Below are 11312 nucleotides of genomic sequence, written 5' to 3' on the forward strand. Positions count from 1 at the left end.
CAGCTTGGTCACATAATTATACTGGCTTAAATTAATTTACTGAATTTGAATTAATTCATGAATTACGACTCATAAATATCAAAATTATGTTATGATATATATTATAATAAAAAGATTTCATCTAAAATTTGGTGAATAATGAATCAAGATAAATTCTTTAAAACTATTTTGATGCTTTTTCAATCAATTTCAAATTCCAGATTTTTTTTTCTAATAAATACTTGATACATTTATCAAAATAAATTAAACAAAATGTACGTGGAAATGAATTATGTTTGAAATGCTTTTGTAGATGTACAATCAGATATTTTTTTACAACCTTTGGTCATGCAGTCTTATCTTAAAAAACATGAGTTGATATGAAACATCAAAATATATCAAAATAAATACATAGATAATTGTAAAGGATGAAGTCAACAATATCAATAAACAAATATGTATAACCGTGCTTGTCGTGAAAATGTCGGGTAACAGTGGGGAGACAACTATAGTTTTCATTCTGAATTTAAACAAAAAATACAATTTTACTCAGACATAAGATTTGGGACATATTTTTAAGGATTCAAATAATAATTGGAGACAGAATATTTCAAACAGATTTCTTTGGATTTTACAATGATTTATGTCAAATCGGAACCCTATCTAATCCTATGTCTCGTGGTGAAAGTTCCAAACACTTCAAAGTCATTTATTTCGTTTGAAAAACAAAGAGAGAGAGAAAGAGATAACTTAATTGGTAGGTCTTAATCAAAACATGTACATGTGTATGAAACGGACTTTGCTACAGATTGATTCATAACAGCTTTACGTTATATATATAGTGAATGATCTTCAAATTAAAATTAAACCATTTTATTATGAGAAAATAAATAACCCATGAAATGAGTACATGTTCTTGCCATGGTTCTATTCAGGAAAAATATGGAACGATAAATGTGCCTATATTTACGATGCTAGTGTGTGAGTGTTGTATACTATGCCATTCAATGCGTATATAAACTACACCGGTTCTATCATTAAAAAAAATCAACAATTCATAAAATCTACATATAGTAACATTCTCTCATCCTTTTAATTCAATCAATTCTAATAAAAAAAATCATATATAAATGGTTCCTCAATAGTAAGTGATGTTTCTTAACTTTCAAACTGATTTTTTCAGCTGGATTAGCTTCACTTGATAATATATTTTTTTTAAATCCATTGATTTTTGATTTTGTGAATCTCATAGTAAAAGGACACTTCACCATTGTAAATCATACATCTACAGCATTTTTTGTTACATTTCTTATATGTCTTTCTCAGACAGAAAATCAAAAACCAAAATAACCATTTGTTTTCAGTATGTCGGATCATATTAACTATGCAGAACATCTTAATTGCTAAATATAGTTATTGAAAACTCCATAATATAAAAATTCACATTTAATGTTATAACATGATTATATCAACAAAACAGTATACAATAAATAATCATATCCATAAATAATGAGAAAAACTAATATAGCACCAGCAAACATTCATTTTATGTTCTGATCAATCTGACAAACTCTTTTTCTTTAGAAGTGAGCTTCAGCATCACATCTTCGAGCATCTATTCAAATCACTTCAACAAGTGTATGTCACGTTAAAACTCATTTCAAGGTTTTGTGGTCCAAATTCCAAATATAATTTCCCCATTTTATTTTTACTACTGAATGGGATTAAAATCGTGAATAATAAGAATTTTTTGGTTTTTTTTTTTATCTTTTTATCTTTGAAGATATTTTGACTTGACATTTTTGTAAACCTAAGTTTTTCTATAAAAATGTAATTCAACAATACATCACATCAGTGAATACAATGACTTGGTTTTTGATAGGGAAATGCTACTACCTCTTTCTAAGAGACACACTCATAAATATTTCTTAATCAAAATAAACAAAATTTTATTCCAAAAAAACACAACATCTACTGAAATTTTTATAAAATATTTGTCTTACAATTACCTAATCCTGTTCTTAAGTTTTACCACAAAAACTGATGAACCATGAAACAAAAATAAATATTTTCAAAAGTGGGTCCGAGGATGTCCATGCAACATGTACACTGTACATGCTGCATTTTATGAAAACAAAAATCAAATGATGGTAAAAAGCTGATAACCCTTTCTGTACAAATGATCCATACAAATGCTACCCACTTTCATATCTATACTCAAAAATAACAATTTCCTTACAATATAAACTACATGACTTAGGGATAGCCTTACTGTCAGAGAGGCTCGCTGCTGGTGTCAAGAATGCCACCTTTCAAGGTTATCTCCCTTTTTGATTGCAAACCTTGAGATTGCCTTAGTTTATACTCAGGATGATCTCCCTTTATGGAAATCTCCTCTCTTACCACCAGTGTTAGCTGAGTTGAGGTACATCATCCTTATCAAGCGGTTCAACTTGGTAGCAATGCAAAAGGCCACAAAACCAACTGTTGACCTTGCGGATGAACTTGACGCCTGTGTTTAGGACAATTCAGTCACAGGTGACAGATATCCGTCAACAAGTGTTAAGGATAAACAACAAGTTGTTTACATGTAAGTCATCATCATACATCTTCTGCTGCTGGTCTGATGGCGGGAGCTTCACATATCTGAACTGGGTTAGGATCCTCCTGTGGAGAACAAAGCTGACACACTCAACACAAGGAAAGGTATTTTTGGACTTGAATATAAGAATGCTGTGAAATTATCCTTGAACATCCTCATAGGAATAATTTGTTACTCTGGTCCATAAAAAACCTTAATTATTTAATGAAATAAACACGATATCCCAAAGGAATCTTTGAACCAAAAAATATTGTGGGCATATTATAAATTAAGGAAGAAATATGAAAAAAGAAAAAAAAAATATTTCAAAATGAAATCCATGATGACTGTCTTTTCATGATATTATTCTTTATGCATTATGTGATTGTGAGCAAGGCAAGGCCAAAATTCTAGAAACATCTCCATTGTATGTCCCGAGAATAACGCTAACAAACACTGACTACACAACATGTCTGCCTGGGGTCTGTTGTTTGTAAACAAAAATGTTGCATGTTGTTGGTTGGTTAAACTATTAATATGATCTTTCTTTTGTGACAAATAGGAAATTTTTAACCTCTAAGTACTGCTACACGCTAAAGATTCATGGGAGATGGCTACTTCCCCACTGTTATGTTGTTGTCATTTAACTTTGCTACAGTACTTCAATTTAATGTTTTCCTCTCTGAAATGATTCACACACATTTTTCTTATATCATTGCTTTTCATAAAACGACATGTTTAAACAATTTGTTATAGACAACATAGCATGGCATCACCGACATAATGCCAACATCATGCGATATGTGTTAGAAATCACAGCAATCACCTTTGCTGCACCTTTCTGTGCATATAGCGGGAGAAGCAGATAATTTGAAAAAAGCAGGATTTTTATAACAATGATAACAAAAAGATCATCAACAAAATTATTATTTTCTTTTTTTTGTCTTCATAAATTTGTATCCTACCAATTTATTGGATATCTGATATAATCTTAACAGTGTTAAATGAAAATTAAAGACATTTCAAGGCATGTACATGAAAATCAAGAACTTGCCTTTGTATTCAAGGACTTTTCCAGATTCTTTCCCAGCAAGAGAAACCCAAATTTCAGAAAAATAATCTTACTAACAAATGATGGCGATTTCACTGAGTGTGTGACCAAATAGATGTTTTATATTGTTACCTCAGAGTATGCTGGTGGAGGTCTGTAGTTGTATACGTAGGTGTACATTGGTGTGTATGTGAGGTCGCCCATATTGTATCTGGGGTCGTCATCCTCATCGTCCCAGATATTAACAGCTCCACCTACACTCTCATGGTATGTCGGTGGGTCTGCGGGTTACATAATTATTTCATATACAGTTATGCATACCAATGTGAATCACCAAAAGAATTTAATTGTGAGTTCATTTCTTGACAACATAATGCAATGATTCTATTTCAGTGCTTTAAAAAATCAATTTATTTATATTTCTTAAAGTGGGAAGATTTTAATTAGCACAAAATTTAATCATATTGCAAATCCATTGGCAGTTGTAGTTATGCCAGTGTGTTGTTGGTGCAGACTCAACTCCTTGGGTTAAGAAGACCTAGAGGAAGTATTGGATGCCCAAGTCAAATCTATACCATATTGGGGTTAAAAAGTATGTATAGAGCAGTTATCATATAACCAGTAATTCTGTCAGGAACTGGCACCTTCTTTTAAATTAATTCTTTAACAAATTTAACCTCTATGACCTTGAACATGGGCTAACTTTGTGGGGCTCCGTACCAGGAAACTACCAGCCTAATATCATAATTTAGGCCTTTTGGTTTTTAAGTTACTGTAGAAGTTGTAGAAAAAAGATGATGCTAGAAGGACGACAGACGACACACTACTAAAACTCATTTGTTGCGACATTCGTCTCTTGAGCTGGGAGACATTTCGAATAAACAAATACATGTATAGTAAATACGGTGGTTATGAATGACAGATGGAGTCTAAGGTGCAGTGATGGTCTCTCTGTAGGACTCAGTCAGTAGAGCATCAGACCAATGGACCTCAGGTGGAGATCTCACCTTAGGGTGGTTTTGCATTTCGAACGAAGCTAAGATCTCGGGATGCCCAGCAGCTACATGGTTGTGTCCTGGAGTAAGACACTTCAGCCTGATTGGTCTATATAGCATATGATGGACCAGTTTCTACTAACAGTTCAAGGCCTTGGCTCTTCACAAGGTAATAAATCTGGCAAACAAACAAGCTGTGGAATTGCTGATGGGTAACTTACCATCGAATGGCGGAGGTGGGGTGATTGTTTCTCTGTAGGGAGGTGGTATGGGAAGGTACTCCACACAATCAAAATGTCTTTGGTTTTCTCTAAAGAAATGAGGCTCTGGGAATCTGAATGTTCCACGTCTAAATGGAACCGTCCCGATGACAATGGGTAAATGCATGGTCAAATTGTAAGCCCCGGGTATGTGTAAGGCGACCTGAAGTTACCAAACATATATATATAAAAGACAGTACCAGTTTAACTTGGAGCCATTCTACTCCATAATTCCAAAGTGTTGTAAGTTTCTCCATTTGACACAAACAATATCTACTGAGGTGGCGTGTATACATATAGCAAAATAAAATTGAGTTTTTATATCTAATTGACCCTGGCGGTTCATAGGACGTTAAACAAAATAAACCAAAATAACCAAATATGTTTAATTCCAGAATCCTGTATTGAAATAGACAGTTAACTTAAATATTCACCAGGATAGTAAATTACTAAATACTGTAATGGTTTTGGTCATTAATTTAAATTCATGTATGTTAATACTGTATTTCTTTTAATTCAATATTCAAAATTTTCTGCTCTAATAAGGCAAGCCAAAATTGAAATACACTTCCCTAAATATTCAACAAGCTACAATAATCAGTATGTAATATACCTCATGTACTGTATGTATACTCACTTTGATGTAATAATCTACTTTCATAACACAACAGTTCATGATGGATGGAGATACCGCTGGAATTTTGAGGAGCTGAGATTCCCAGTTCCCTCTGGTCCCAGGGGCTACAGGTAATCCTACAAAAGACAACAGATATTTACAGGATAACTACAGGTAATCCTACAAAAGACAACAGATATTTACAGGATGGTAATCCTACAAAAGACAACAGATATTTACAGGATAACTACAGGTAATCCTACAAACCACAACAGATATTTACAGGATAACTACAGGTAATCCTACAAACCACAACAGATATTTACAGGATAACTACAGGTAATCCTACAAAAGACAACAGATATTTACAGGATGGTAATCCTACAAAAGACAACAGATATTTACAGGATGGTAATCCTACAAAAGACAACAGATATTTACAGGATAACTACAGGTAATCCTACAAAAGACAACAGATATTTACAGGATAACTACAGGTAATCCTACAATATACAACAGATATTTACAGGATAACTACAGGTAATCCTACAATATACAACAGATATTTACAGGATGGTAATCCTACAAAAGACAACAGATATTTACAGGATAACTACAGGTAATCCTACAAAAGACAACAAATATTTACAGGATTACACATTTATAATGGCTTGTTGGATTATGCTAATATTTTTAAATGGCCAATTAAGGCCTAGAGGAGGTCACTCGAATTGACTTAAAATTGTAGTGTCCCTCCCTATCATTCAGGTTTTACTTTCAATTGGCTCTGAGAAAAGTAATGATTACCTTAATTCCAAGTGACACAATTTGATTTACCCGAGATAATATCAACACTGCTTTATGAGAATACTGACACTAGTATGTCAGTAACGCTGTTTAATACAGATCACTATACCCAAAAGTGTTAAAATTTACAATGTACATATGGCTAAACTTAAGAGAATATAAAGACAACTATATCTATAAAAATATAATATTCTGATACCTGTGAGAATACATATACATCACTGTACCTTTGAGAATATATTACTGTACATTTGAGAATTTCATACCTGTGAGGACTGTGAATTTGGTTCTCCTGACCCTTGTTTTGCCACTTGCGAAGAAGGCCTGTGTTTGGTACAGTGTAGCATAAGGTATCACTGTCCTTGATGAGTGGTTGTCAAATTCTGCTGACACTGCTATTGATTCCCCTAAATAAATAAAAACAATTTGAGGATCTAGTCTCTTCCATCCTAAAATCTTGATTTCAGTATATTATCAAATAAACGATTTATCTATGGTTTCAAAACATATTACTTCATTTTCACTAACATAAGATTGTGATTTTCTCTGACATAATTAAATACAGTTCATAAACAGTTTCATCATCTCTATTTGACTGCTTGGTTTGCTGCATGAATACATACCTGCACAGTAGCCACGGCGATCAGACCTGGCGGTAATTGAAATTGGCCCCGATGTACACAACCAACAACATAAGGTTGTCTCTGCACTGCTCTGAACACACGTCTGTAAAAATCAGGGGAGATAACTACAACAGGTTCAGAACATGTACTAGCTGAGCAGCAGTACAACCTCGACATGTGAACCTTGACATGTGAGGTTGTACTGCTTGTAGAAATCAGGGGAGATAACTACAACTGGTTCAGAACATGTACTAGCTGAGCAACAGTACAACCTCGACATGTGATAACTACATACCAGTACCAGACGACAAGCAGAAATGTCATCCTGACTGTTGGATATACCAGCCTCGATCTACTAAGATTCCTAACAGCTTATGTACATATCTATTTACTTAACTGTTGCTCAGCACTTAAAACTTCCTAGCAGATATATATCATAAATACAAATAACCAAAGCTTTGGGTTACTGAAACTATACATCCTTACAATCAGTTTGTTCTTACTTAGTTGGTTTGCATTGGTATAAACAGTTTTGAATTGCAATCTTTAAAATATGAAACAAAAATCTCTCTATTGATAATTAAGTTTTTTTTAATTATCATATTTAGACAGGAGTAAAAGTGAAAATCCTGTGTATGCCTTATATGATGTATATATGGATATATCTTCGAGAGATAAAGATTTAGAAAATCAATTAAACATTTGAGATTTATCATAAGTATGTCTTAACAAAATCTTGGTACCTGGTACTCTGGTTTGTTGATGTCGATAGGACTGATGACGGTGAAGGCTTTCTTTGTTTTGTGATTGAAAGACCAAGGCTTGTCCATCTCTGCTTTGAGCCAGTATCTAATGCTACCATGTTTGCCCTCAAATGAGGTTGAAATTCCACTGCAAAACAGTCAGAAGAGGAATCAGTCTAGCCCCATTTCTTTACCATTTATGGCTAAATTTCCCCAGCGAAAATTTTTAATTTTCAGCTGCTGGCCTTAAAAAATCCTCAAATGCATGTCCATTTTCTCAATTTCCCCCCCAAAGAAATCATTGTCTTTATTTACCACGTTAGATACTTAGTCCTGACAGCTTAATTCACATCAGGACATCCCATAGACCCTTGAGGGCATGTTTTTGACTCCCCAAAATGATATTTGACTCTTTGGATTGAAAGGATATGTCTAATAGCTATATATAGCTATAGGCTATATATATATAAATGTTTTAATCTTCAGATTTCTGAGAAATATATATTGATGTGACTTCTGAAATTGCTAAAAATCAAGGGTCAACTGGACTCCCTGTACAATATTTTTATTCAGCTGGAATGAATAAATATCAAACTAACAACTTGTTGAATGTATAACACAAATGTATGCTATGCTAATTAACAATGTAGAAAATCAGCTTGAAAAACCTTAGAATCATATTCCTCTCGCTAGCTCAGCTTTGAAATGACACCCCAAAAGTAGCATTCAACTCTAAGATGAAATATAAAATTGATTATGTTTTATTCAATAACATGAAATCATTAGTGAATTGACACAACAACCTTAATTCACTTGACCTCAGCTCCATCTTTTGACCTTCCCCTGATTGACTGATATACCTTGTTTTTTCAACACATATACTCACCCCATCGGCAGCTCAAAGTTGAAGTTGAACTCATGCCGACCTTCCAACAACGTGTCCCTACCTTCAGACACCTCTGCAACAGACAAAAGAGATTGAAGTTGTTACTTGTAGATTTACAATGAAGATGAGATTGCAACTACAATATATTGGAGCAATACCTTTGGCCTTTTATATATATCTTCATCACACTAAATGTCCAATTTTTTTTTTTATTTAAAATACGTATACAGCAATGGAGCATGATACCAGTGGGTATAAAAGTCAATGATAACGATCATCACATATACGTAGAAGTTCAAAAGTTTGAATTTTAAACAAAATGGTATCATGTACATTTTTTACCATAAAATAACTGTAAACACTCGAAATGGTAAATGTGAGAACTCCAAATTTAACATTTTTGTCAACTGCTCATATATGTAGACACCCTCTTGCAATTGGAGGCACATTGTTTTAATGACATATTATATTTTTTTATTAAATAGGACCATCAAAGTAAATTTGCCCATATATATGGGGCATATTGTAGATCTAGAGCTTTTTATTATATCTGGTATATATTATTTCCTTGTCTCTGTTATTTGGGAACCGCTGGCTAACTATATATAGCTATTAAGTCTTTAAACGGTATAAAGACATGGAATCCGGTAGTATCTTACCAGAGTGACATACTCCTCATGTTTTCCAGGGTTAGCAGTGATGCTTGTAAAAGTAAGGATGGTCATTTCTATCAATGTTTCTCAGGCCCCAAATTAATTGGCCTGGGTGCCAATTTAACAGAAATTGTTATTATGCAACACTGGGAAATATATATACTAACTGCAATATATACCACTTGGCTAGGGAGAAGTTCTCTTTAGTTCTAGAGTGTGAATATTTGTGCAGGGGAAAGTGAGGGGCTAAACTATTGTGGCAGGTTTTAATTGTAAATAGTGTACATAGTGATATGGTCGCCTTCTAGCTCCATGTTAGGAGGGATGTCACTTTAGCTCAGTTGGTAGAGTGCGGACTAGTAAGCCGAGGGTCGCCGGGTTTGATCCCCTGTGGAGGCACACTACTCTCTTTCCTGTTACACCATATAATAAATAAATTGAATAAATGAGTATTTCTGGATGAATGAATAATATCTTTATACATATATATTAAAAGTAGGTGTTCTGTGCTATGTCATATCTATTTTGTATGCAAAAAAAAACAACATTTTTATAAAGTAGTGTGCTCTGGCCCTCCAGCAGAAATGCTGTCGGGGACAGAGGAAACTTGGGCTAATGATAATTTCATTTCAAAATATTTTATTCAATCAAGCATTTGAATTAATATACATACAATATTTCATAATAGAGATAGATTTTAGATATAAAAATGGATTGGACAACAGGCTAAGCCTATACAGGTCATTTCCGTACTTCCGTTATCATAAATATTATAAATAATCTTAGTGGTATAGTTGTATTTCTAATTATGTAACGATATAGTAAAATAGAATGCTTATTATCAGTTAATGGAGGAAAAGAAAGATCATAATTGAGAGGAAAGTTTTGCTTTATAATAGAGAAGATAATTTATTGAAGAGAAAGTATAACAGAGAAGAGAAAAGGTCAATAAAAAAAAAATAAATAAAAAAAGTAAAAAATGAATAATACTGTATAGATATAATAAATAATGGAGATTCTGAAAAAAACAAAACAACAGAGAGGCTAATGGTTATTGATCCAAGTAATTATATATATAATGTCACTTTCATCTATTATCAAATATTTAAACCTTGATCTTCAGTCTGGTGAAGGGTATCTCTATAGATCCTTTATTTGTAAATAAATTTAACATACTTATCAATTATTATTAATTAATAAGTAACAATAACCAAATTATTATATATCAAACGAAATTCATACCGAATCATTTTTACATTTTATTATTAAATGAATTTCTATTGCATACTGTGAGCGAACCTTCGGCCTTGTTGTAAGGGTCTTATAAGATAGGTAATAATCAGAGTCAAGTTTGGCGTATTATATATCAGCTGGGTCGTTATGATCAGCTGCATATATAACCGTATCATATGCATTTAGAGCAGACTGAAACAGCTAGTAGCTAGACTGCAGAGTTGGTTGGTTCATGTTGATACATACCTCCGCCGAAAAGCACCTGTCTTTTGAAGAAGTATTCGACTTCTGCATTGTAATGTTCTGTGTAGGAGCCAAGTCGACTGCCTGTACTCCGACTTTCAGTCCAATGTACCTTGGCGACACCTCGCATAAAAATTCGCAAAGATCTCATCTTCATATCGCCTTTCAACTCGACCACAACTTTCCCTACTACTTTTTCACCAGGGTGGAAAACTGTCTTGTTTTCCGCCATGATTATCTCAAAACATTTCAATTTACCCATTTCGAGGGTGAAAAATAGGTTCACGTCTTCCCAAAACCCTTACAAATCATTTTGCTCCAGTCCAAAAAAAATCAACAACCATCTTCCCGGAAGTTACATTTTCAGCATCTCTAACGTTTGCGCATTGAGATTTTCGCGGAAAAATAGACATTTACCATTCTACCGAGTGTCTTAGTAAATGATTTGATAAAAATTCTAGAGAGTTTCCGAACATCAGAGAATAGTTTCCAAATGAGGAAATTTCTTTGAATAGTGGTTGAGTTTAGCTGAAAGAAGAGTAATTAGATATTATTCAAATGTACTGAAAATTATATGTCTTTATTAAGGGCTTCCATAAAGTTGTTTTTTTTTAATCTATGCGTCTTTGACTACCTAGACTC

At 33.4% G+C, this 11312-nt stretch overlaps 1 protein-coding gene across 1 annotated transcript; it reads right to left on the reverse strand.

The window, feature by feature from the left end:
- Positions 1–201: 201 nt before the first annotated feature.
- LOC117335184 (arrestin domain-containing protein 3-like) lies at positions 202–11030 on the reverse strand. The gene is made up of 9 exons (XM_033895168.1): positions 10674–11030; positions 8542–8614; positions 7656–7803; positions 6913–7015; positions 6556–6696; positions 5504–5619; positions 4828–5029; positions 3744–3892; positions 202–2646 (listed from the first exon to the last, which is right to left on the reverse strand). Exons 1-9 carry the CDS (start codon positions 10930–10932, stop codon positions 2581–2583), a joined length of 1257 nt encoding a protein of 418 aa, XP_033751059.1. The 5' UTR covers positions 10933–11030; the 3' UTR covers positions 202–2580.
- Between the last annotated feature and the right edge of the window lie 282 nt (positions 11031–11312).

This window comes from Pecten maximus, chromosome 9, assembly GCF_902652985.1.
Source record: "Pecten maximus chromosome 9, xPecMax1.1, whole genome shotgun sequence".
NCBI classification, from domain to species: domain Eukaryota; kingdom Metazoa; phylum Mollusca; class Bivalvia; order Pectinida; family Pectinidae; genus Pecten; species Pecten maximus.